A 27619-nucleotide genomic window follows, 5' to 3' on the forward strand; every position below is an offset into this window, starting at 1 on the left:
TAATGAGTTAGACATCAGTATCTAAAATTAACCTCTCAAAGGATAATTTGTGAACATTTCAAAGAGAAAGGCTTGGTAATTCCTGGGGTTCAGAATGGGTTTACCAACAGTCTATTTAAAATAAAACAAATTCAATATTCTGATAGCTTTGTTGGACTTTCACATCAGGAAAATGATATCATTTTAGCATATTTGGATTTTTTAAAAAGCATCTCATGAAGGCCCTCAGATTCCTTCTCCTAGTCATCCTTCAAGACCCACACACAAATTTGACCTCTTCTATAGTCTTCTTTCCCAGGAGATAGAGGAGTAGCATTTTGTTACCAGAACTCATTTGCATTTTAAGTTTATTGGTTTACATCTGTCTCCTTGACTAGATTGTACATTGGAGGGAAGTATGAGCCACATTTTATACATTGTTGATTTCTAACACTTATCCTCTGACATTTAGAATGTATTTGCTGAAAGATTAAACAAATAGATGATATTCTTGGGAATAAGATGGAGTAGCATGAGCTCGATAATTCATACGTGGCCTAACACCCAAACTCAAATAATTCATGGATCCAGGATGACCAAAAGAGAGTTCTTCCTCACTGGTGGTGTGTAGGGCTTTGGTCAACATGTTTTTGATTCCATGGATGGCATACTCCCCTCACTTTTGGAGATCTACATCACTAGATGCTCCCAAATAGAGCCTGGATGACTATCAGTTGGATATAATAAAGAGGAACTTTTGCAAGTAAAGTTTTATGATTATAGAGCAAATTTTTAAAAAACACAACTTGGTTAGATCCAAAAATCAAACTTAAAACTAATACAGAAGGGTTAAAATTGATACTGTTAAATTTAAGTAGCAAGGATTTTCCAGCTTCCTCAAGACGTAGAAGTACTTTTAAGAGATGTTATCAGGTGGCCCAAGGTCTCTTAGAAGAAGGCAAAATGAATTTGAGCCAATGCCATCTTTTCGCTTCAGCAAAGCTTTCTGTGGTGGCATTCTCTCAACAAATATTTATTGGGTTGTTAACGTATGCAAGGCCATGTGCAAGCCAGTGTGCAAAGCACAGTAAGTCATGGAACACCCAATGCCTCTCACTACAGATATTCTGTTGATTTACTGTCAGAGCTCTTCACACTCCATTAGGAAACAAACAAACAAAAACATCCAATTACTAAGTCATTAGCACAGCCTTTCAAAATAGAAGATCGGAATACAAAGCATTAGATTGGAAAGGCCCTTAGAGACCCAGCACAACCCCTTTATTTCACGGATGGAAGAACAGACTTATGTAACGAAGAACAAAGTGCCTCTGTATGTGCTGACAAGGAGAGATAAAAACAAGATGTTTGTGAAGTGAAACAAGCAAGCTGAAGGACACAGCATAAAGCCATTTTTACACAACAACAACAAAAATGCCTAACATGAAGCATGCGCTTTTAAACAATCAGAAGGATCTGCCTCCCCAAATTCACAGGGCTCAGCTACTGGGAAAGGGGAGAGTGGACTGGAATATGGGGTGGGGAATTTGTGGATGTTGGGAAATTTTTACTCTGTTTTATGTATTTCCCTAATATCTGTCTTTTATGTAGCTTTGTATTGCTTTTGTAACAAATACGTACATACATATTTATGTATGTGTGTGTGTATATATTATATATCCATATATAATATGTGTATATATGTGTGTATGTATACATGCACTTGGGTATATATAAGATTCTGAATAGAATGGACAAGTCTTGGACACGTGCAGGCTGTGGGTTCCACTCAGAATGCTACCCCACTACTTTTAGTGAAAACTTCACCAAGTTACTTAGCCTCCCTGAGCCATGGTTTCCTTACACGTGAAATAGAAATAGTAACAGTCTACAGTCTCCATAGGTGCGGTGTGGTGGTTAATGCCTGTAATCCCAGCAATTTTGGAGGCCGAAGTTGGTGGATTGCCTGAGCTCAGGAGTTCAAGACCACTCTGGGCAACATGGCAAAACCCATCTCTAATAAAAATACAAAAAATTATCTGGGTGTGATGGTGCCTTTAACAGTCCCAGGTACTATGGAGGCTGAGGGGGCAGGATCACCTGAGCACGGGAGGTGGAGGTTGCGGTGAGCTGAGATTGCACCACTGCACACCAGCCTGGGTGACAGAGCAAGACTCTGTCTCAAAAAAAAAAAAAAAAAAAAAAAGTCCCATCTGTGAGAGCTGTGGTAAGAATTCAGGACTTGGCTGCTTGGTGCAGTGGCCAGCACAGGGCAGGTTCTTGATGGGGAGTGGTAACCCTGGCAGCTTCGTTAGGAATGCTAATGATGATGGCAGAAGTGGAGCCTGAGCCAGGGCCTGTGTCCCCTGGCTCTGGACACAGTGGGCTCCTCCTACCATAGTCCTGCCCTCTCTCACTGGGGAGTTCCTGAGTCAAGCATACAGTACTAAGAAAAGAGGAGACAAGGCTTAGACAATGACAGCCGACTGCCTTCACGAGGGGAGCTAAGCGGGTAATTGATGATCAGGCAGGATCTGTTTCTAAGAGTCACCCTTGGTGAACAAACATGGTTCTTTGCTATCTGTTCATTTTTCAGCAGTTGATGTCATATGATATTTTAGCCTTAGAATGATTGGCCAAAAACATAATTCATAGAAGTCAACACATTTGCCCTTGCTGATCAACTGTGTAAAAAAATAAATAGATACTTTTAAAACCTTCTAGACAGGAACAGCTCCGGTCTCCAGCTCCCAGCCCCAGCGACACAGAAGACGGGTGATTTCTGCATTTCTGCTTGAGGTACCGGTTTCATCTCACTAGGGAGTGCCTAACAGTGGGTTCAGGACAGTCGGTGAAGCGCACTGTGCGCGAGCCGAAGCAGGGCGAGGCATTGCCTCACTCGGGAAGCGCAAGGGGTCAGGGAGTTCCCTTTCCTAGTCAAAGAAAGGGAAAACAGACGGCACCTGGAATATCGGGTCAGTCCCGTCCTAATACTGCGCTTTTCCAACGGGCCTGGAAAACGGCACACTAGGAGATTGTGTCCCGCACCTGGCTCGGAGGGTCCTATGCCCACAGAGTCTTGCTGATTGCTAGCACAGCAGTCTGAGATCAAGCTGCAAGGCGGCAGCGAGGCTGGGGGAGGGGCGCCCGCCATTGCCCAGGCTTGCTTAGGTAAACAAAGCAGCCAGGAAGCTCGAACTGGGTGGAGCCCACCACAGCTCAAGGAGGCCTGCCTGCCTCTGTAGGCTCCACCTCTGGGGGCAGGGCACAGACAACCAAAAACTCAGCGAGAACCTCCACAGCCTTAAATGTCCCTGTCTGACTGACAGCTTTGAAGAGAGTAGTGGTTCTCCCAGCACGCAGCTGGTGATCTGAGAACGGACAGACTGCCTCCTAAAGTGGGTCCCTCACCCCTGAGCAGCCTAACTGGGAGGCACCCCCCCAGTGGGACAGACTGACACCTCATTCAACCGGGTACTCCTCTGAGACAAAACTTTCAGAGGAACTATCAGACAGCTGAATTTGTGGTCTCACGAAAATCCGCTGTTCTGCAGCCACCGGTGCTGACACCCAGCCAAACAGGGTCTGGAGTGGACCTCTAGTAAACTCCAACAGACCTGCAGCTGAGGGTCTTGTCTGGTAGAAGGAAAATTAACAAACAGAAAGGACATCCACACCAAAAACCCATCTGTACATCACCATCATCGAAGACAAAAAGTAGACAAAACCACAAAGATGGGGAAAAAACAGACCAAAAAAACTGGAAACTCTAAAAAACAGAGCACCTCTCCTCCTCCAAAGGAACGCAGTTCCTCACCAGCAACGGAACAAAGCTGGATGGAGGATGACTTTGATGAGTTGAGAGAAGAAGGCTTCAGACGATCAAACTACTCTGAGATACGAGAGGAAATTCAAAACAATAGCAAAGAAGTTAAAAACTTTGAAAAAAAATTAGAAGAATGGATAACTAGAATAACCAATGGAGAGAAGGGCTTCAAGGAGATGATGGAGCTGAAAGCCAAGTTTCGAGAACTACGCGAAGAATGCAGAAGCCTCAGTAGCAGATGCGATCAACTGGAAGAAAGGGTATCGCTGATAGAAGATGAAATGAATGAAATGAAGAGAGAAGGGAAGTTTAGAGAAAAAAGAATAAAAAGAAATGAACAAAGCCTCCAAGAAATTTGGGACTATGTGAAAAGACCAAACCTACGTCTGATTGGTGTACCTGAAAATGATGGGGAGAATGGAACCAAGTTGGAAAACACTCTGCAAGATATTATCCAGGAGAACTTCCCCAATCTAGCAAGGCAGGCCAGCATTCAGATTCAGGAAATACAGAGAACGCCACAAAGATACTCCTCGAGAAGGGCAACTCCAAGACACATAATTGTCAGATTCACCAAAGTGGAAATGAAGGAAAAAATGTTAAGGGCAGCCAGAGAGAAAGGTCGGGTTACCCACAAAGGGAAGCCCATCAGACTAACAGCTGATCTCTCAGCAGAAACTCTACAAGCCAGAAGAGAGTGGGGGCCGATATTCAACATTCTTAAAGAAAAGAATTTTCAACCCAGAATTTCCTATCCCGCCAAACTAAGCTTCATAAGTGAAGGAGAAATAAAATACTTTACAGACAAGCAAACGCTGAGTGATTTTGTCACCACCAGGCCTGCCCTAAAAGAGCTCCTGAAGGAAGCACTAAACATGGAAAGGAACAACCGGTACCAGCCCCTGCAAAAACATGCCAAATTGTAAAGACCATCGAGGCTAGGAAGAAACTATGGCAACTAACGAGCAAAATAACCAACTAACATCATAATGACAGGATCAGATTCACACATAACAATATTCACGTTAAATGTAAATGGGCTAAATGCTCCAATCAAAAGACACAGACTGGCAAACTGGATAAGGAGTCAGGACCCATCAGTGTGCTGTATTCAGGAAACCCATCTCACGTGCAGAGACACACATAGACTCAAAATAAAGGGATGGAGGAAGATCTATCAAGCAACTGGAAAACAAAAAAAGGCAGGGGTTGCAATCCTAGTCTCTGATAAAATAGACTTTAAACCAACAAAGATCAAAAGAGACAAAGAAGGCCATTACATAATGGTAAAGGGATCAATTCAACAAGAAGAGCTAACTATCCTAAATATATATGCACCCAACACAGGAGCACCCAGATTCATAAAGCAAGTCCTCAGTGACCTACAAAGGGACTTAAACTCCCACACAATAATAATGGGAGATTTTAACACCCCACTGTCAGCATTAGACAGATCAACGAGACAGAAAGTTAACAAGGATATCCAGGAATTGAACTCAGCTCTACATAAAGTGGACCTAATAGACATCTACAGAACTCTCCACCCCAAATCAACAGAATATACATTTTTTTCAGCACCACACCACACCTATTCCAAAATTGACCACATAGTTGGAAGTAAAGCTCTTCTCAGCAAATGTAAAAGAACAGAGATTATAACAAACTGTCTCTCAGACCACAGTGCAATCAAACTAGAACTCAGGATTAAGAAACTCAGTCAAAACCGCTCAACTACATGGAAACTGAACAACCTGCTCCTGAATGACTATTGGGTACATAATGAAATGAAGGCAGAAATAAAGATGTTCTTTGAAACCAACGAGAACAAAGACACAACGTACCAGAATCTCTGGGACACGTTCAAAGCAGTGTGTAGAGGGAAATTTATAGCACTAAATGCCCACAAGAGAAAGCAGGAAAGATCCAAAATTGACACCCTAACATCACAATTAAAAGAACTAGAAAAGCAAGAGCAAACACATTCAAAAGCTAGCAGAAGGCTAGAAATAACTAAAATCAGAGCAGAACTGAAGGAAATAGAGACACAAAAAACCCTTCAAAAAATTAATGAATCTAGGAGCTGGTTTTTTGAAAAGATCAACAAAATTGATGGACCGCTAGCAAGACTAATAAAGAAGAAAAGAGAGAAGAATCAAATAGATGCAATAAAAAACGAAAAAGGGGATATCACCACCGATCCCACAGAAATAGAGTCTACCATCAGAGAATACTACAAACACCTCTATGCAAATAAACTAGAAAATCTGGAAGAAATGGATAAATTCCTCGACAAATACACCCTCCCAAGACTAAACCAGGAAGAAGTTGAATCTCTGAATAGACCAATAACAGGTTCTGAAATTGTGGCAATAATCAACAGCTTACCAACCAAAAAGAGTCCAGGACCTGATGGATTCACAGCTGAATTCTACCAGAGGTACAAGGAGGAACTGGTACCATTCCTTCTGAAACTATTCCAATCGATAGAAAAAGAGGGAATCCTCCCTAACACATTTTACGAAGCCAGCATCGTCCTGATACCAAAACCTGGCAGAGACATAACCAAAAAAGAGAATTTCAGACCAATATCCTTGATGAACATTGATGCAAAAATCCTCAATAAAATACTGGCAAACCGAATCCAGCAGCACATCAAAAAGCTTATCCACCATGATCAAGTGGGCTTCATCCCTGGGATGCAAGGCTGGTTCAACATACGCAAATCAATAAATGTAATCCAGCATATAAACAGAACCAAAGACAAAAACCACATGATTATCTCAATAGATGCAGAAAAGGCCTTTGACAAAATTCAACAACCCTTCATGCTAAAAACTCTCAATAAATTAGGTATTGATGGGACGTATCTCAAAATAATAAGAGCTATCTACAACAAACCCACAGCCAATATCATACTGAATGGGCAAAAACTGGAAGCATTCCCTCTGAAAACTGGCACAAGACAGGGATGCCCTCTCTCACCGCTACTATTCAACATAGTGCTGGAAGTTCTGGCCAGAGCAATCAGGCAGGAGAAGGAAATAAAGGGTATTCAATTAGGAAAAGAGGAAGTCAAATTGTCCCTGTTTGCAGATGACATGATTGTATATCTAGAAAACCCCATTGTCTCAGCCCAAAATCTCCTTAAGCTGATTAGCAACTTCAGCAAAGTCTCAGGATACAAAATTAATGTACAAAAATCACAAGCATTCTTGTACACCAATAACAGACAAACAGAGAGCCAAATCATGAGTGAACTCCCATTCACAATTGCTTCAAAGAGAATAAAATACCTAGGAATCCAACTTACAAGGGATGTGAAGGACCTCTTCAAGGAGAACTACAAACCACTGCTCAATGAAATAAAAGAGGATACAAACAAATGGAAGAACATTCCATGCTCATGGGTTGGAAGAATCAACATCGTGAAAATGGCCATACTGCCCAAGGTAATTTATAGATTCAATGCCATCCCCATCAAGCTACCAATGACTTTCTTCACGGAATTGGAAAAAACTACTTTAAAGTTCATATGGAACCAAAAAAGAGCCCGCATCGCCAAGTCAATCCTAAGCCAAAAGAACAAAGCTGGAGGCATCACGCTACCTGACTTTAAACTATACTACAAGGCTACAGTAACCAAAACAGCATGGTACTGGTACCACAACAGAGACATAGATCAATGGAACAGAACAGAGCCCTCAGAAATGATGCCGCATAGCTACAACTATCTGATCTTTGACAAACCTGACAAAAACAAGAAATGGGGAAAGGATTCCCTATTTAATAAATGGTGCTGGGAAAACTGGCTATCCATATGTAGAAAGCTGCAACTGGATCCCTTCCTTACACCTTATACAAAAATTAATTCAAGATGGATTAAAGACTTATATGTTAGACCTAAAACCATTAAAATCCTACAAGAAAACCTAGGCAATACCATTCAGGACATAGGCGTGGGCAAGGACTTCATGTCTAAAACACCAAAAGCAATGGCAACAAAAGCCAAAATCGACAAATGGGATCTCATTAAACTAAAGAGCTTCTGCACAGCAAAAGAAACTATCATCAGAGTGAACAGGCAACCTACACAATGGGAGAAAATTTTTGCAACCTACTCATCTGACAAAGGGCTAATATCCAGAATCTACAATGAACTCAAACAAATTTACAAGAAAAAAACAAACAACCCCATCAAAAAGTGGGCAGAGGACATGAACAGACACTTCTCAAAAGAAGACATTTATGCAGCCAAAAAACACATGAAGAAATGCTCCTCATCACTGGCCATCAGAGAAATGCAAATCAAAACCACAGTGAGATACCATCTCACACCAGTTAGAATGGCCATCATTAAAAAATCAGGAAACAACAGGTGCTGGAGAGGATGTGGAGAAATAGGAACACTTTTACACTGTTGGTGGGACTGTAAACTAGTTCAACCATTGTGGAAGTCAGTGTGGCGATTCCTCAGGGATCTCGAACTAGAAATACCATTTGACCCAGCCATCCCATTACTGGGTATATACCCAAAGGACTATAAATCATGCTGCTATAAAGACACATGCACACGTATGTTTATTGCGGCACTATTCACAATAGCAAAGAGTTGGAACCAACCCAAATGTCCAACAACGATAGACTGGATTAAGAAAATGTGGCACATATACACCATGGAATACTATGCAGCCATAAAAAATGATGAGTTCGTGTCCTTTGTAGGGACATGGATGAAACTGGAAAACATCATTCTCAGTAAACTATCGCAAGGACAAAAAACCAAACACCGCATGTTCTCACTCATAGGTGGGAATTGAACAATGAGAACTCATGGACACAGGAAGGGGAACATCACGCTCCGGGGACTGTTGTGGGGTGGGGGGAGGGGGGAGGGACAGCATTAGGAGATACACCTAATGCTAAATGACGAATTAATGGGTGCAGGAAATCAACATGGCACATGGATACATATGTAACAAACCTGCACATTGTGCACATGTACCCTAAAACCCTAAAGTATAATAAAAAAAAAAAAAAAAAAAAAAAAAAAAAAAAAAACAAAAAAAAAATAAATAAATAAAAATGGCCGGGCGCGGTGGCTCATGCCTGTAATCCCAGCACTTTGGGAGGCCGAGGCAGGTGGATCACCTGAGGTTGGGAGTTTGAGACCACGCTGACCAACATGCAGAAACCCTGTCTCTACTAAAAATACAAAAAAATTAGTGGGGCATGGTGGCGCATGCCTGTAATCTCAGCTACTTGGGAGACTGAGGCAGGAGAATCGCTTGAACTCAGGAGGCAGAGGTTGCATTGCCAAGATCACGCCATTTCACTCCAGCCTGGGCAACAAGAGCAAAACTTGGTCTCAAAAATAATAAATAAATAAATAAATAAATAAATAAATAAATAAATAAATAAAAATAAAGCCCCAAACTGAAAGGCAGAGAGTCAGAAAGTCCACCCCTCTTTTCTAAGCATTTCTGGAATGGGCCACAGCTGGTTCTTGGAGCCCTTGGTAAGAGGAGGGGGCTCCGTTAATCCTCTCTGACTAATCTTTTTCCTCAGTGGAAAGAAAGATTTGGGTTTTCAGTGCTGTGAGGTGGGAACACTTGTGTGCACTACATCGCTGGCAAGAATTGTTCAAAAAGGCTGGCCTGCTAAAGACTTCTCGGGAGATTTTCATTTCAGGTACTCACAGTATGATTTCCATATTGGAGGCTGGTATTCTTCAGCATCTAGAATGAAAAAAAAAAGAAATCCATCATCAGCCTGAACGTCAAGCTGTCAACATGTGTCTTCTCTGGAGGAACAACAGTCTGTCCGCAGTACTTGCATGCAGGTCTTGGGGGGACTCTCTTCTCATTTAGGGAGCAGTTCCAGGCACAGGGGAGGGGATGTGCATGGAAACCTTGTGGACTCAGCACCGCTTTCTTCAGCTCATGTACTGTGGCAGATCAATTGCTTAACAATTTTCATAGAGCCCAGTAAATCAAAAAAGATTTTTAAAGCAATTAACTTGATTATACCCTCTAGTAATCCTTTCAAATGGTATTTACTTAACTTGGCATAGTAAACATATAATTTATCTCACAGTTTCCAATCAGACCTTTAGCCCATTTATTAAGACTTGAGGGCAAGACGCAAAGCGGCAAGTATGTAGTATTAAATCTGTAGAGCTGTGCAACTCAACCAACTGAACTCCTAAAATACTCCATCTGACAGCAGAGACACTGATGATTCCATTGGAATTGCATTATGTCCCTGAATTAACTCCAATGTGTGACTTAGAAAATTTCCAGAAACCTCTTAGCAATCAGAAATGTCAGACTGACAGTTACAACAAAGTGGAGAGGCTGAAATTGTTATTCATCCATCTAGGAAACAGACAATGAGAGAAAACCTGCTTGTTCAGTCAACTCAACCATCCCAATGCTGACAGCTGAATTTTTAATTCTGATGCAGTTATTAGAGTCGTCCTGCACTCACAGCTATAAGGCCTTGGGAAAACACGGTCTAACTCAAATAGGAGAAAAAAATCCTTTTTTCCAAACTACAGAATGTTGATGTGAAGGAACCTTGAGAGTTCTCTAGTTCAGCACCTTTAGATATGGAAACTCTGTTCTCATCATCCTCTACCATTGGTGCACCACAGAGCCTGCCCTTAGACTACCCTCGTCCTTGTGTTCCTGTCCTGTTAAACTTTTCTTTCTTTCTTTCTCTTTCTTTCTTTCTTTCTTTCTTTCTTTCTTTCTTTCTTTCTTTCTTTCTTTCTTTCTTTCTTTCTTTCTTTTCTTTCTTTCCTTCCTTCCTTCTTTTTTTTTTTTTTTTGAGACAGAGTCTCATTCTGTTACCCAGGCTGCTCACTGCAACCTTCGCATCCTGGGTTCAAGCGATTCTCCTGCCTCAGCCTCCCGAGTAGCTGGGATTACAGGTGCATGCCACCACACCCAGCCAATTTTTTATATTTTTGGTTGAGATGGCATGTCGCCATGTTGGCCAGGCTCATATTGAACTCCTGACCTCAAGTGATCCACCCACCTTGGCCTCCCAAAGTGCTGGGATTACAGGCGTGAGCCACTGCGCCTGGCTCTGTTAGACTTTTCTGACCTCATTCATGAATAAAGGTGGTTTGAGGATGTTTTTCCACCTGAGAAACAAATATGCTCTTTATAAATAAAAACTAACTCAAGGGTGGTTTCTTCCCTAAATCATACTCACTTGTGCAGCTTAAATGGAATTCTTTCACAATTATTACCTTGCTCTCTGGGGCCCACCATATCACAGTGCTCAACTAAATGCCTCCCATGTTCATTTCATACAAACAAATGTGTATTGTTAGGCCTGAATTGTCAAGAACCTACAGAGGGATAGTCAGCCACCCAGGCACATACACAGTCAGTACATTAGTGATGGTTTACCGTGTTATTCAAACTGGATTTTGCTAAATCAATGTATTCATTAACTCTGAATATTTTTGTCAAAGTAAGAGAACAGTGTCTTATAATAGTGAGCCTTTAACCCAAACAACCAATTAATTTCATCCCATAGGTGACATAAACCAATTTCAATGGGTTAACATGAGTGTTAGTTTATAAAGAGCATTCAAATAAAATAAGCAAGTTGCTGAGTTTACAGAACAAATTCTAGTCCCATCCATACAATGCCACCTCATCAGAAATGCCAGGCCCTTTGTTTTTGTTTTTTGCTTTTTTTGTTTTTTATTTGTTTGTTTGTTTTTTGAGACAGAGTCTCACTCCATCACCCAGGCTGAAGTGCAATGGCATGATCTTGGCTCACTGCAACCTCCGCCTCCTAGGTTCAGGCAATTCTCCTGCCTCAGCCTCCCAAGTAGCTAGGATTACAGGTGTGCACCACCACACCCAGCTAATTTTTGTATTTTTTAATAGAGATGGGGTTTCACCATGTTGGCCAGGCTGGTCTTGAATTCCTGACCTCAAGTGATCCACCCGCCTCAGCCTCTCAAAGTGCCGGGATTACAGGCATGAGCCACTGTGCCCCAGCCCTCTATGTTAAAATGTTGAAGGCATCTTCAAAAATATTTTTTCAAAGATAGAGATACACACACACACACACACACACACATACACGCGATAGACTGCATACAAATGCAAATCCCTGAGATGCCACCTACTCAAAGCTGTAATGTCTTCTTATTTTGGATGAAGTTTACTCTATGAGGCAAGCACAACCTCCAGACCAAGAAGTGGTCAAGCAAGTTCAGTATCTGGAGCACCACCTTCTATATACTCAGGGAAGGTCTCAAGACAGAAGATGAGGTTCCCCTTTCTGCAGGTCTTTAGTATAGTCCAGATGTTCCACTTGGATCTGCTAAGGTCTTCTTACCTAAAGCCAGAAGTTCAGCTAAGGTGACCTCTCACTGTCCATTTCAGTCTGGTTGTTCTGTGGAAACCCTAGAGTTTTGTTTCATCTGAAACACTGGCCCCTAAGTTAACACTCCTTTAGGCTGTGGGCTACATAAATAACCTAGTCTGTTCCAGATGCTCCTTGTTGGCAACATAACCTAGAGGAAGAAATCTGCCTGCAGAGACTGGAGATCACAACACTTCCTGGTGTAAAATCCTCCAAGGTCTTCCCTGCACATGGAATAAAATCCAAGCATCCTACTGTGGCCCATGGGTCCTGCATCATCAGGAGCCTGCCTGCCTCTTTGACTCCACCGTAGACATTTTTCCCTTTTTTCACTTATCATCCAACTACACTGGCTTTGTCTCTGTTCCTAAAACAAGCTAAGCTCTTTCGAGTCATTGACCTTTGCTCTGATGGACTCTGCAGGTAAAATGCCCTCCAATAGATCGCTGCATGGCTCACTGGCTCCATCGCATAGGGCTCAGCTTGATGTCATCACTCAGGGGTTTTCCCTGCCAGGTTCCTGTAAAGTGGCCTTCCCCCTACCCCAGTCACTCTCCTCACAGAGAGCTGATTTTTCTTCACAGCACTATTACCCTCCGAAATTATTTATTGATTTGTTGGTTTGTTATGACTGGTCTCATCCTCTATTAGACAAACTCCATAAAAGCAAGAATTTTGCTTCATTCACTTCTGCGTCACCAGCCTTTAGACGGGTGCCTGACGTGTAACAGGCATTCAAAACAAAACAAAACAAGCGTGTTAAATGAATGAATGAACTCTCAGGGTTTAAATCCTATCTCTGACAACTAACAGCTGAATAATTCAAAGGGGGTTATCTAGCTTCTTTTCTAAAGAACCTCCCAATGCTCATCTTTGTAAAACAGAAAAAATAAAAGTACCTATCTCATAACCTATGTCTTAGGGGCACTGTGGGAATTTTTTTTTTTTTTTTTTTGAGATGGAGTCTTGCTCCGTTGCCCAGGCTAGAGTGCAGTGGTGCAATCTCAGCTCATCGCAACCTCCGCCTCCCAGGTTCAAGTGATTCTCCTGCCTCAGCCTCTCTAGTAGCTGGGATCGCACCTGGCTGCAATGGCTAACTTTTGTATTTTTACTAGCCAGGCACCTGGCTAACTTTTGTATTTTTGGTAGAGATGGGGTTTCATGATCTTGACCAGGCTGGTCTCAAACTCCTGACCTCATGATTCATCCACCTCGGCCTCCCAAAGTGCTGGGATTACAGGCGTGAGCCACCTCGCCCGGCTGCATTGTGGGAATTAAATGAGACAATGTATATGAAATTCTTGGGACAACGTCCTGTCAATAGCAAGTTCTCAGCAGAGCCCCACTAATGTCATTAGTGAGTTGTTGTTATTGTTACATCACCCTCCCAGGTGAGCCTGTGCTGTTGTCTTCTCTCTCTTGACTGCAGCCAATGTCTGTCTCTATTCTTGCCCCCAGATCTGGAGCCTGTCATTAAGTTCCTGGGCTGTTATCATGGAAGGTTTTTCTTTCCCATAAAAGAATTCAAAGTGAGGGGCCATTTGTCATGCTTCAGTGGAACAACTATAATTACATTGGCCTTAGAAATATGTTTCACAAACCACTAAAGCACACTGTTAGGAGGCCTTGGTCAAGCGTCGGAGCACAAAATATTTTTAATATGTTGAAACCAATCTTTAGTGCCTCCAACTCCGCCCCACCAACACACACACATATTTGCCCTAATTTCAAACAATACTTTTCAAAGATCAACTTGAGTCTTGGATAGCCTGACACTTAAAAAAAAAAAAAAAGAATAGGTTTTCAAGGTCATTTAGTTCACTTTGTCATTTGGCAAATGCGGAAAATGAAATGCAGAATGATTAAGTGGTTTCCTCAAGGTCATAAAACAAGTTAGAGGCAGAGGTGAGAGCTTTGTCTTCTAGACCTCTGACACATCATTCATCCTTGCCAGGCAGTCCCCCCTAATTTACATATATTGAAATCAAGAAAACAAAATTATTATATATGTTACTTGAATTCTTGTTAGGCTTAAAAGAAAAAATAAAATAAAGAAAATTAGTGGTGTGAAAAATTGTCATTAAGCCAAATGGTGGAACATATTCCATCTGTGCACACACACCCATTGCATAAAGTCCAGGAGATACAAGGTACTGGAAATACTGACAAGATGAAGCATAATGCCTTTTGGAAATGTATTAGTTTGTTAAACATTTTGAAGAAATAAGGAAAGGGGAGGAAGTAGAACAAGAAGCCCCATATTAATAAGAAAAATTATCCTTGAATGCAGAAGACAGTTATATATTTTTAGAAAGGAACAATGAATTATAAAGATCAAAGAGGGTTAGAAAGCATATTGCTTAAAAACTTTGACTAATATGTATCTAATCTTTAAAAAATGTGTCAACCTTTTGACTCAGCAATTCTATTCATGGGAATCTAGCCTAAGGTAGTAATTGAACACATGTACAAAGATATACATGAACAAGATGTTCATCGCTGGTACTGTGTGTAAGAGTAAACCTAAAAGCACAGAAAGAAGGGAGTGTTTAAATAATTATCATAGATTTAGTCATGAAAATGAGAGTTTGTGTTTGAGAGCACAGCCTCTGGAACTAGATTGCTTAGGTTTAAAACCCAGCTCTGTCACTTACTAGCTGTGTGACCTTAAGCAAGTTATCTTCTCTGTATCTCAGTTTTTAAAATCTATACAATGAGAGTAATAATGTCACCCAACATACAGCATTGTCGTGAGCACTGGATGGGTTAATATTTATAATGCTTAATCTGTAAACAAAAAATCACAGATATGTTTCATTTCATGAAAGCCATGTGTAGGAGAAAGCTAAACAGAACAACAACAACAAAAGAGAGATTACTCCAGATAAAGAGTGCCATAAAAAAATTTCCTACTGAAGGATGGACATAAGATAAATTAGGAGAAAAAATAATATACAATGTGTAGTCTCATGCCTGGCATATAGTAAATGCTAAACTTGCTGTTATTATCTACATTTAATGATAAGAAACTATTTATGCTACATTGTTAAGTATTAACAAATCAGGTTATAAAATTATTTATTAAATAAAATCTCATTTTTAAGAAAAGGTAAATATTCATATACATAGAAATTATCAAGGAGGCAATAAACCCAATTATTAAGGCTTGCTGTACCTGATAGTAAAAATACAGGTGATTTCTACTTTTTCTTCTTCTGCTTACTTGTATTTTACAATTTTCTGTACATATTGCTTATATAAAAATTAAAAATAATGAGAAATAAATTTGTAGGAGTGCTAGATTTTTTTAAAAGTACACTGACTAAACAATCACCACTGCAAAAATAAAGTAGATATAAAAAGACCCAACAAAAATAACTGTTGTAATAACACATACAGCATGTAGAGTACTCATGCAGGAGGAGCTAGGAGTGAGACAAAAGACAGTTATTTCTGCTGCAAAAGGTCATGTCCGATTCCCTTGGCCCTCTTTTAAAAACTCTGTGAAACAAATATCAACGAGTAATTCTAAGCAGGCTGGGAAACAGGTGTCTCCTCTCATGAAAGGATGGGGAGGGAGGGGGAAGATACAGATGCTTAGAAAATGATCAAAACCTCTAAAAAAATGGGTAATAAGACCATTGAAATAATCCATAAAGAATCTGAACATGTTAAGAAAAGAAAAGAAGAGGAAACAAATGCGGGTTAAAGGGGCCTGGAAGTGCAGGTTAAAACTTGAACGCCACCTTAAGAAAACCTTATGTGCTAAAGTTAACTAAACCCCAAATAGATGATGCTGCTGTTCTGGTCTTTGAGGGAAAACAAAGAATTCTGGGATTAGCCTACAGAAAGCTCCTTAATGTCTGAGAAAGCCTAGGGGACAATCGGGGCAATAGGGAATAGGTGACATAAAAGCTCATCTTTCTGGATCAAGAGCACAGCAAAAATAAAGTAATACCTCTGTTGTTTTTACTGAACTTTAATACGCCATTGCTGAAGAACAGAAAAAGTCCAATAATTTAAAAATGTACACTGTAGAAAGTTCCCAACCTGAGGGGGAAAAAAGCACCATTAAGAGATTTGTGTGAATCCTTCCAGATTTTGTTCTGTGAATAGCTAGAATAAAAATTTACAAAAATGGTTTCATACGATACATACTGTTCTGTAATTTGTTGTTTGAATTTCATGATATTGCTTTAGCATCTATCCATGTCAGTACACATAGATCTATGTTATTTTCTTTTTATAACTGTTGCTTGGACTTCCATTACATGAGTATAGCAAAATATACTTAATTCATTTATGTTATAATTTCTAATTGATGGACATTTAGACTATTTTCCACTTTGGGCTATGATATGGTTTCAGTCTGCGTCAATTCAAGTTTCATCTTGAAAACTGTAATCCTTATGTGTTGAGGGAGGGACCCCGGTAGGAGGTGATTGGATCATGGGGGTGGTTTCCCCTATGCTGTTCTCATGATAGTGAGTGAGTTTTCATGAGATTTGATGGCTTAAAAGTGGCACTTCTTTCTTTGCTGTCTCTCTCCTTTGCCACCTTGTGAAGAAGGTGCCTACTTCCCCTCCTGCTTCCGCCATGATTGTAAGTTTCCTGAGGCCTCCCCAACCATGCAGATCTGTGAGTCAATTACACCTCTTTCTTTATAAATTACCCAGTCTGAGGCATTCTTTATAGCAGTGTGGAAATAGACTGATATAGGCTACTGTAAACAATGCCACACTGATACAGGTGCAGTATAGATTCGGGGAAGTTGAACTGCTGGGTGAAGGGTCTGTGTATTTTTTACTTTAAAAGGTCATTTTATTTTAAAATGGCCTTCAAAATAAGTTAAGTCAATTGAAACTCTCAGCAATGAGTACAAGAATGCCCATTTCCCCACGCCCTCCCTCACCAACACTGGGCTGTTATCAATATGCTCTTAATTTTTGATGCCTTAAGACTCAGTTAGAAAGCCCACAGATGAGACTAAGTATGCATTTGCAGGGAAGCAAACGGAGACACAGAACGCTCCTGGAAGTGAACCTGTGGAAACATATGGCCATGGAGTGCAGGGAACATACGCGAATCCACACGTTTGGATGGCTGCAGCTGGAAGGCTGTATTCTTCCAGGCATTTTTAGCTCCAGAAATATGTTGATTTGATGGAATCACCTGAGGAGCAAGTGTAAAGGAATTTGGAGACTGATTAATGAAGAAAAATTAAAGAACACATGTGCTCCACTTGGCTAAGTGACAACTGAAGAGGAAATACCTGCAAACATCCAGGAGAGCCAGATTCGTTCACTCGGCTCAGTGGAGGATGACTATACTCATAGAAAAACACAGGCAGAGGCTTTGGAAAATGAGAGAAGCCAAAGTTTCACGGATGCAGAGAATGATCAAGGAAGTTGAATATGACCTATTTTTTAAGAACATTTCAAATAAAGCTGTGTATATGGCATCAGTAGATCATTTAAGAAACAGAGAGGGGAAGGACTGGGTTTCTCCCTCTGCCATCCCCTCTCCCAGAAAAGCCAGATCTGTGCTGTCACTTTTGATTTATTGATGCATACATTTGTAAACGTGCTGCAGTAGGCTTTTTCCAGGGAAGCTGGGTGAAAGCAGGTTTTTCAATCAGGCATGGAACAGCCTCACAATGAGAGGACAGTTCAGAATTTGTTGGGTGATTAGCTTAATGGGCCCAGAATGGGTTGGGATCCAAACGAAAGCAAACAACAACAGCAGGAGTGGGATGTTGTGTCTGTGTACATGCTGCAGTATGTCTTCGATACATACATTATGCCCACGCTTGGGTCCTCAGCAGCATGTCCTCATGGACAGAGTGTACAGCCTGTAGCTATGATCTTGTCAGGCCAGCATGGCCAAATGGTGCCAGGCCTGAGCTGCAAGACTACCTGGTGATCATCCTAACTGCTGCAAAACACCCAGATCTGAAAGCTGTTAGAGAGTTTGCTTGCTAATGCTTGTCCCCTGTGCAGTTTCCCTGCATTCCCCTGAGAAATTAGACATCCATGTATCTCTTTGGAAACTCTGCTTGGGTAAGGGATGAAGGCCTCCTGTCAGTCTGACTACGAAACTCATATCACGGATTTTTCTAACTGTTTGAGTCCCACTTGCAGAGAATAGTTAGTAAGACAAATTCCAGGAATTATTGCTGGACCCTGAGGCTGGGCCCCAAAAAAGTAAGTTACTTTCTGAAGATGATGAAGCCATGGAGGGCCTTGGGCTGGAGTCTGTGGTCACTAGAGGGCACCGGGGCCACATGGAGCTTCTGTCTTGAGCCACTTATTCTGTACACAGAGGCATGATGAGATTCTCCCATTCAACAGGTACTTATTGGATAAATGCAACGAGCCAGTCCTTGGGCACAATATGGTGAACAGGTAGAGAGAGAGGCCTTACGAAACTCCGCACAATCCGACCCCTGGTCACCTCTCCCTGGTCATCGCATTTGTCTCTCCTCTTGCCCTTTAGCCCTCAACCACTCTGGCTTTTCTTTTGCTCCTTGAACACATCAATACCATACTAGTCTTAGGGATGTCATGCAGTCTCTTCCCTCTCGCCTGCACATTGCTGGCTTCCTTATCATGGGATCTCAGCTTAAATGCTGTGGCTCCTCAGAGACATCTTCCTGGACCCACCAACCTAAAGCATTTCCCCAGATACTCTCTTCAATTCTTTGTAGAGCCTTTTCACCATCCGAAACGTTTTGCTGTGTGGTTATATATTTCTTTGTTTAAGTTTTGTCTTCCCATGCTAGACAGATAGCACTGTGAGAGTAGGAACCTCATTTATCTTGTCCTCCAATGTGTGGGTCACCCTTAGCCTGTTGGGTACTTTCTGTGAATTAGAAAAAGCTGTCTTTTTCAGGCAGGTGTACAGCTTGGCAATTAGACAGCACCTGTGTGTAGAGAAGATGCTTCCTCTGAGGGACAGAGCCCCAAGCCAGAGCATGTGGCCTGGAGAGGGGAGCCCAGGCTGTGTTCAGCCCCCACTCGCCCTCTCAGCTAGGCACAAATGGCACAACTGAAGTGGCCATGACTGCTGTATCCCAGGACACAGCAGGTGCTCAAAGTGTTGGACAAGTAAAAGACAGAAAGTCAAAACTTGCATTCTTTTGAGGACCCCAAACAAATAACAAGGCAACTGTAACATAGCAAGAGGATGCACACAAGGAGCATTGATGGTGGTAGGACTCCTCAGCCTTTGGAAGGCTGCATGGGGCAGGGGCAGTCAGGCTCTTCCCACACCTTGATGGATCACCTCTGCCTTGAGTAGCCCTGTCCAGGGTCCTTCAAGAGCAGTCTCAGAGGAGTGAAACCTAACAGCAAGGCCTAAAGTCCCCAAAGACAAAAAGAAGAGTAAGTTCTGTTACCACAGCACATGGAGCCCAGTCAAGCAGATAGGCTATTGCCTGGACATCTGCTGCAGAAGCCCACAGTAAGGAGTGTCTTTGTGGATGGATGGGCTCTTGGAGGATACACAAGCTGAGGTGTGGCCTGCAGGAACCAGAGGCAAGACAGGACATGGCACTGAGAGCCAGAAGTGGCTCAGCTTGCTGGTTGAAACAGGCTCTGCTGTGTCTGGGTGGGTGGCCAGAGGGTGTTTTGGAGGGGTAAGGGATTATATTAAAGAAGTAAGTAGGGGCCAGATAATTAAGCGTTTTACAACCATGCTAAGGACTTAAGGGCAGGGAAAATGCAAGCAGTGATAATACAGAGTCCAGATTGTATTTGAGAAGGATCATTGCAGTTGAGAGTGAAAGTGGACCAGAGGATGAGAAGATGGGAGAAAGAGAAGAGAAGAGGCAGTGAGACCAATCAAGGGACTGGCCAGTAACCGAGGAAGGTGACACTAATGATCTGAACTTAAATGGTGGCAGTGGAGACGGAGAAAATGGGATGGACTTGAAGGACATGGAGAAGACAGAATCTACAGGACTTGATGATAAACTGGATATGGACAGGGAAGGAAAGAAGGGAACATGACTTCTGGCTTGGGCAGAGGAAAATGAATGGTTTTTGGCTTAAGCATCTAGATGAGTAGTGATGCCATTCACAGAAAGGGGCAGACCAGAGGAGAAGCAGGCCTAGCAGACAGCAAGGCTCTCAGCTTTTGCTGCTGGAAAGCAATGGCTGAGGAATGGCCAAGTGAACATCTCTAAGAGACCTGCAGTTCAGAAAAGAGGCCTGGATTGGAGGCCCAGGAATGGAAACCCCAGCATACATATGGCAGCTGTAGCCACTAAAGTAGACGACATGACACAGGGAACATGAGAGTGGGGGAGGGAGGCCTTTGACGAGCCCCTGAGGAGCACCAGCACTGAAGGGATGAGAAGAAGAGGGAAAGAGGCAGAGACCAGAGTGATAGGAGGGAAATCCCAAGATGGGGCGACACGAAAGGCAAAGCGCAAGACATTTAAAATGAGGAAGTGGTTAACAGAGGCAGCAGCTGCTCCAGTGAGATACACATGGGGAGAGCTGTTGCTGCAGCAACATGGGGGTTTCTGATGACCTTGCAATGGGGTACGGGTGGAAGCCACAGGCAAGTGATGTGAAGGTCAAGTAGAAATTGAGAAAATAGAGCTTGTAAGAGGGAGGTTTGATGGAGAAATGAAAGCAAATGGTGGCAATACAGGGAGACAAGGGGTTGAGGGAGAGAAAAGACACAGGAGCTTCAATTTGGTTCTCATTGTCATTACCTTTGCCAAACCACCGGCCATGTCCCTGGTCTCCCTCTCTCCCAAGGCACTCTCCCTACTTGCTGGTACAAAATGCAGATTTATCACAGCCAGATGGAGATGCTTTCCTGGTGGACAATTTCCTCTTTTATTATTCACACACTTCCTCCCCTGCTTTCTTTGGAGACAACCTCACCACTACTACTTCTATTCAACCTAGAGGCCTGTCTGTCCTCCCCAGACATTCTGCCTTCCAGTAGCTCCCTGCCTCTTTATGAATTATTTTCATCAAAGGAATGTTTTCCTGGCCTTCCTCCAAAAGAAGCCCTTTTGGGTATTCATTTATTCGTCCAACAAATATTTACCCAGAGCTTATGCCCTAACTGGCACAAAATAGTGCAGTAGACATGGGTGCAGATATAAAGGCAAGATGCAGAATCTAACCACAGGAATCAATTAGGAGAAGAAATAAGACATCAACTTATTCATTCATTCAATGAGCACTAACTGACTGCCTGCTGGGTATCCGGCCCCTGGCCACATGTACCTATCACCATAACACAAGGTAGAAAGCAGAGTGTTATAAGATCAGGGCAAGAGCAGACCTAAAGTGCTGCTGGAATGGAGGGAGAAGATTATTTTACTCAGTTATTTCTTAATAGTTATTCTTTTATTCATCTCCTTCCTGAAGAGGTTAGCTCTTAGAGAAGGAGAAAATTTAGATATATCCCCAGTCAGCTCTCCACTCTTCCCATTTAGAAGAGCCAGCATTTTCTCCTACTATAATGATATATTTTTGGTGCATCTTGAGTTCACTGTGGGCATTTGTGTCTCTTCAGATATATGATGGTTGTGGCAGTGACAGACAAACCCCTCATTAAAGCAATCCATAGATCATGGACCTGGCATTGTTATTACTGGCAAGCCAAGAAATATTTTTTTGGCCATAGTATATTTGGAATCAAATAGTCCTGAAGCAGAGATGGAAGAGAAGGTGGGGTCTTCCACTAAAAGGGGAAAGGAATTTTTAAGTGCCTGGTTATTCCAGATTCTGAGATAGGCCCCTTCCATACATTATCTGGGATCTTTATAACTTTCCTGAATCATCTCTCCATCCATTCATCTGTTCGTCCATCCATCTAACCATCCAGCCACCCAACCATCCACTCATCCATCTACCCATCCATTCTTTCAGCAAATACTTATGTGCCAGGCACTGTACCACAAGATAAAGATATAGCGGTGACCAAGGCAGGTCCAGTCACTGCTTTCAAGGTGCCTTCAGTCCGGCAACAAAGGCAAACGAGTATCAAACAAGTGATTGTAAGAAACTACAAAAAGCGTTGTGAAACATAAAGTTCAGGGTGCCCAGGAAGCATGGAGCAGGAGTCCCTGAAGGTATGTGTTTTTATCTCTTAGAAATGCGGGAACTAAAAGAGATTATAGTCACTTTCCCAAGGCCACATGGTTGGTGAAAAAGTAGAACTCAAATCCAGATCTGTTTGGCTCTGCAGTCCATTGATTTTTCTCCCTATGACCCTAGTCCCATAGAGGGAATCAGCAGTACAGAAGCTAAAGTGAAATTTTCAGTTCTTTCTTATGTCTGGTCTGCTTCAATGATAGAACACGGTTTGAACATTGTAGAAAACAGCACTAGAGAATTAGAAAAAACTCATGACATTATTTAATTTTCTGCCACCTTTCAGAACAAATAAAGTAAAATCTCACTAACTGAGATGCCCCCCTCCCTCTCTCCCTCCCATCCTTCTCTCCTCCCTCCCTCTTTCTGTCCCTCCCTGTTCTTCCTCAAGGACCCTCTGCATATCAGGGACTACCTGCAACTCTTCCCCAGATTTCGTTGTCAATAGAGATACTATTGATACTATTGATCTCTATTCATAGAGATACAGTGCTCAGTGCTGGCCTGGCAACAAATGGGCTCTCTGACCTAGCACAGTCATTTCTCGCAACTGGCACCTTCCATAACAATTGGTGCGGTTAATATAATTGTAGAATTCATATCAAGAATGGGCATGTCGGCAGCCAGTCACTCTGGCCCATGCTTGCCACATCCTTGTTTGTCTTACAGGCTGAAATCAGAGCCCGCTGCAGTGGAACTGGACCATCAGAGGGCCACCAACGGTACCTCCACACATGAAGGAGGGAGCTCTAGAGAGGGGAAGGATGAGAACAAGGCAGAAAACCGTGCTCTTGTCAATAACCAAGAAGAACCTGAAAGATGACAGTGGGTTTCTTGCCCCAGCTCCACTGTCAGTTCTGGGTGATTTTGGGCTACTCCCTCAACCTTGACCCACATGGGCCTCGGTTTTCTCATCTGTGAATATAGAGACGGGGCTAGACACTCAGTAAGTGCTCTCCTGGTGGGAAGCTCCAGGACGCCTTCTATTCTCAGTCTCCTAGCAGCTGCATTCTCCTACCCAGACCCTGTGATCGAAGCTGTTCGACGTGACTCAAAAGTTCTAAGGCAGCACGTGGGTGCCAGCAGTTGTGGTGAAGCCATTCTTCCTTCCTTAAGGAAACAAGTGCACCCTTTACGTGCCAGGGAATTACCTACATGTCCCATATATGTGCTGAGAATTAGTCTAAATAAGGACATGCTTTATGCCAAAATACACTCCTGGCCTGTGAGGGAAACTCGGTAGCTGAACTCCTGTCCTCTATCTTGTCCTGTATTTTCTCCCTGGGGAGGTGGGAGCAATTTGTCTCTTGGCTTTGTGCCAGCCCGTAGGAGCACTGTCCAGGCGGTATACAGTTGCCTTTCTGGTGGTCTAGCTCTGCAGCACCTGGAGGACAGTTAAATCTGCTTAATTTGGGGGCTCAGTGGTTAGCAAGCACACCTGGCTAATAGCCTTCCTGCCCGCCCTTACTAATGAAAGTGCCACTTTAACCTGGGCCTGCTCTACAATGTTTGACTTGTTTGTTCAGAACAGGGCTGCTAAATATTGAGGCCCCCCCAGGCAACCCCCCGCAGAAGGCAGTGTGCATTTTCCTGATGAGATCATCCCTCAAAAGATTTCTGAATATAAAAACTTTTCATAACATAAAGGAAGTGGTCAGATACTTACTCATAACACTTAATTCAAATAGGTATCTATACCTGAATTCATTAATTCAGTTATTTGTACAAATTAAAACTCATGCTTAAAATAATACACAAATTTAGAAATATTGCTTTCTTCAACTCACATTTCATGGAACAACTTTAATTTTTCTAAATGTATATTTGAGCTTCAAATGATTTTTAGTCATCTAAGACATTTTTTCCCACAGCACATCATGCTTGCTTGTTCCTTAATCTTTTGAAAGAAAAAAATTGTAAGGGCCCTGTCCAATGCTGCCACTGGACACTTTATCCACTCAGCCACACTTTCACATTATATAAAAGCAGCTGGCTTTTATTCATCTTGAAGGCGGTCTCCACAACAGAGCCCTATTATATTGCTATATTGGCATATATATTATATTGTTTGTTATTATTATTATTATTTTTGAGACAGAGTTTCGTTCTTGTCACCCAGGCTGGAGTGCAGTGGTGCAGTCTTGGCTCACTGCAACCTCCACCTCCCTAGTTAAAGTGATTCTCCTGCCTTAGCCTCCCAGGTAGCTGGGATTGCAGGCACGTGCCACCACGCCTGGCTGATTTTTGTATTTTTAGTAGAGACAGGGTTTCACCATGTTTGCCAGGCTGGTCTTGAACTCCTGATCTCAGGTGATCCACCCGCCTCAGCCTCCCCAAATGCTGCAATTATAGGCTTGAGCCACCGCGCCCGGCTAGCATTGTTATAATATGGCTAACAAAAAAGAGTATTGTTATATTGCTTTTTAAAGTGATCTTTTAAAATCTGCTATGGAATACTATGAAGGCACAAAAAGGAATGAGGTGGCTAATATGGAAAGCTCTCCAAGATGTTCAATTTTTAAAATGAGGCACAGCTCGGGGTTTCAGTACATGAAACAGGTCTGGAAGAGACTGCTAAGGGCTGAGGTTGTGTCTGTCTGCAGAGGAGATCTGGCTGGCCGAGGGTCAGGAGAGATAGGGAGATTTGGTTTTCACTTATATCCTTTTATATCACTTACATTAAAAAAAAAGTGTAGCAAACTTTTTAAAAGGTTGTTTACAATTACATTTAGCACTTGTAATATAAATATACCTAGGTTAAATTTCTTAGCTTCCTTTTTTAAAAATGATTCCATTAAGTGACCACTACAAAGGTCCAAAACTATCCCTGATTAACATCATTTCAAGTCTATTGTGACTTTTCCAGAATGCCATTGAGGGTTCAAAATAAATTAACTGAGTAATCCAATAGTATGACAGGCTTTGTATAAAATAAAATCTAAGATAACATTCCATTTGAGAAAGATAATTTTGACAGATATCATGGAGATATCTTCGCCTTTATTAATAGTCTTGAAATACGTTAAGTTGTTAGATGTTTTGTATGCAGTGTCTTATTTAATACTCATAACCAGGGCTGGGTGCGGTGGCTCATGCCTGTAATCTAAGCACTTTGGGAGGCTGAGATAGGGGGATCACTGGAGGTCAAAAGTTCAAGATCAGCCTGGCCATATGGTGAAACCCTGTCTCTACTAAAAAATACAAAAATTAGGCAGGCATGGTGGCACTAGCTTGCAATCCCAGATATTCAGGAGGCTGAGGCATGAGAATTGCTTGAACCTGGGAGATGGAGGTTGCAATGAGCCGAGATTGCATCACTGCACTCCAGCCTGGGTGACAGAGCAAGACTCTGTGGCAAAAAAAAAAAAAAAAAAAAAAAAAACACCTCACAACCAGCTTATAAAACAAGTATTATTAGTCCCATTGTACAGGCGAATAAACAGAGGAATAGTGAGGTTGCCCAGAATCACATAAATAATCACATATATTAATCATATAGTGAAGCTGAATATTCAAATCTAGCATTGTCTGGCTCTGAAAAGCATACTTTTTTCATTACAAAATTCTGTCTCTCATACTGGACCCTGCAATGTCCTAGGACTGCACATATATTATCACACTTCATTTCCAAACAGCACTGTGAGGTGGGTACTCTTATCCCATTTTACAGACTTGGAATCTGAAGCCCACAGAGGATGGTGCCTTGCCCAAAGTTGGCCAACTTATTTGTATCCCATAAGAATAAATTATGGCCAGGAACATGTACACCCAATAGTCATCTTGGGAAGACTGACCTATCATATTTTATCATAACAATCAAATTCATTTATGTCACAACATTCAAGCTGTTACTTCAGTCTCTCTATAAGTATATTAAGCCTGCCTTCATCTATTTCCAACCTAAACCTTACCCCTTACTGTAAGACCAGTAAAAATAGATGGGGCCCAGTCAGGCTGTCTAGTTGGCTCTGATTCTTGAAGTCTCCTGAGACTAGGAGCCTCCAGTTTTCCTCTCCTTCTGGGTTTTGGTGTTCTGTCATTTCTTATCACTTGCTTTAAAAATAACTTCTTTCAGGGAAAATATTTCTAAAGATCACACGCGCTGCATTAGCAACACTTCAGACACCTCATCAACCACACCACAGAGCAACAAACAGCACAGGAAGCATGTCTGTGATGCACAGGAAGAAGCAAGAGTAAGGACCCAACAGCCGAAGCAATCCCTCACAACCTGCAAGATGCTAACTGAAAGCTCCACATTAAGCTCTGCAGTAGCATGCATTTATCACTTCCATGCCAAATGCTTGAACAAATGTATGCAGGAAGGAAAGCCTTCCTGTCACCCCGTGGCAGCCTGGATGACAGCATCAGTAGGTCTATAATTAAAGGGTTAAGAGTAAGGCAAACAACAAGTGGTCCCAATGATTTCCGCAAGAGAAAGTATTCACATTACATAATAGAGTGAGAAGAATAGACCCCCTCTCCGTGCTCTGCTGTTATCTGAGTGTTGCATGTCTTCATAGAGTTGGGGACAGCTGTACTGCGTGCTGGCAGCAGTCATATCCTCTTGCTGTTTGCACAGTGGGACATTTGTCTTCCTAATCGCAGCATGTGAAAGTTCCTGCTTCCACTACCAGAGTCTGAAACTAAAATTAAAACAAACCTTTCCTTAATAGTTAGCTCCTGTCTGAAGCTGTTTGTACTGGTACCCTCTGTTTATCTATTTTCAGCAGCACGGTCATAAGGAGGAATTGTATATTTACACACCTGTGCCTTTATAAAAGATCATTTGTTCATGTTCTCCTCTGTCCATTTAACAAACATTTACCCATCACTCCATTCCTGATTCCAAGTTAGGCACTGGGTACACACAGATGACAAAGTCCTTTCCCTGAAGCAGCACCCAATCCTAGAGGGGAAACAAGCAGAGGGGAGTCTATGAAGGAGTGCGTGCAAGGGTGGTGGGTGCCAGGAGCCAGGTTCCTGGCAGGGGCGAGTGGGAAGCTAACAAGGAAGACCTCACAGAGGAGATGACATTGGAGCTGGGCAGTGAAGGATGAGTAGGAGTTTGCCAGGCCCTTGGCCAGGGAGGGAGAGAAAGGTGGAGGTAAAAGGGTTGGAATGTTGTTTTCACTTCAAGCATTCTGAGAAGCAAGGAGACTTTCTGGTTTGCATGTTAAACTTTTTTTTTTTGAGACAGAATCTTGCTCTGTTACCCAGGCTGGAGTACAGTAGCACAATCATGGTTCATTGTAAACTCAGATTCCGGAGCTAAAGAGATCCTCCTGCCTCAGCCTCTGGA

General features: G+C 42.2%; 1 protein-coding gene across 4 annotated transcripts in view; it reads right to left on the reverse strand.

Moving 5' to 3' along the window:
- Nucleotides 1-27619, reverse strand: part of CHN2 (chimerin 2) — a 328135-nt gene that overhangs the window by 160872 nt on the left and 139644 nt on the right. For all 4 annotated transcript variants that reach the window (XM_055293563.2, XM_055293565.2, XM_055293564.2 and 1 more), the window contains one exon: nt 9502-9540. In XM_055293563.2, coding sequence (XP_055149538.1) covers nt 9502-9540 — 39 coding nt within the window. The remainder of the gene's footprint in view (nt 1-9501; nt 9541-27619) is intronic.

The sequence above is a fragment of the Symphalangus syndactylus genome, chromosome 9 (assembly GCF_028878055.3).
Source record: "Symphalangus syndactylus isolate Jambi chromosome 9, NHGRI_mSymSyn1-v2.1_pri, whole genome shotgun sequence".
NCBI lineage: Eukaryota > Metazoa > Chordata > Mammalia > Primates > Hylobatidae > Symphalangus > Symphalangus syndactylus.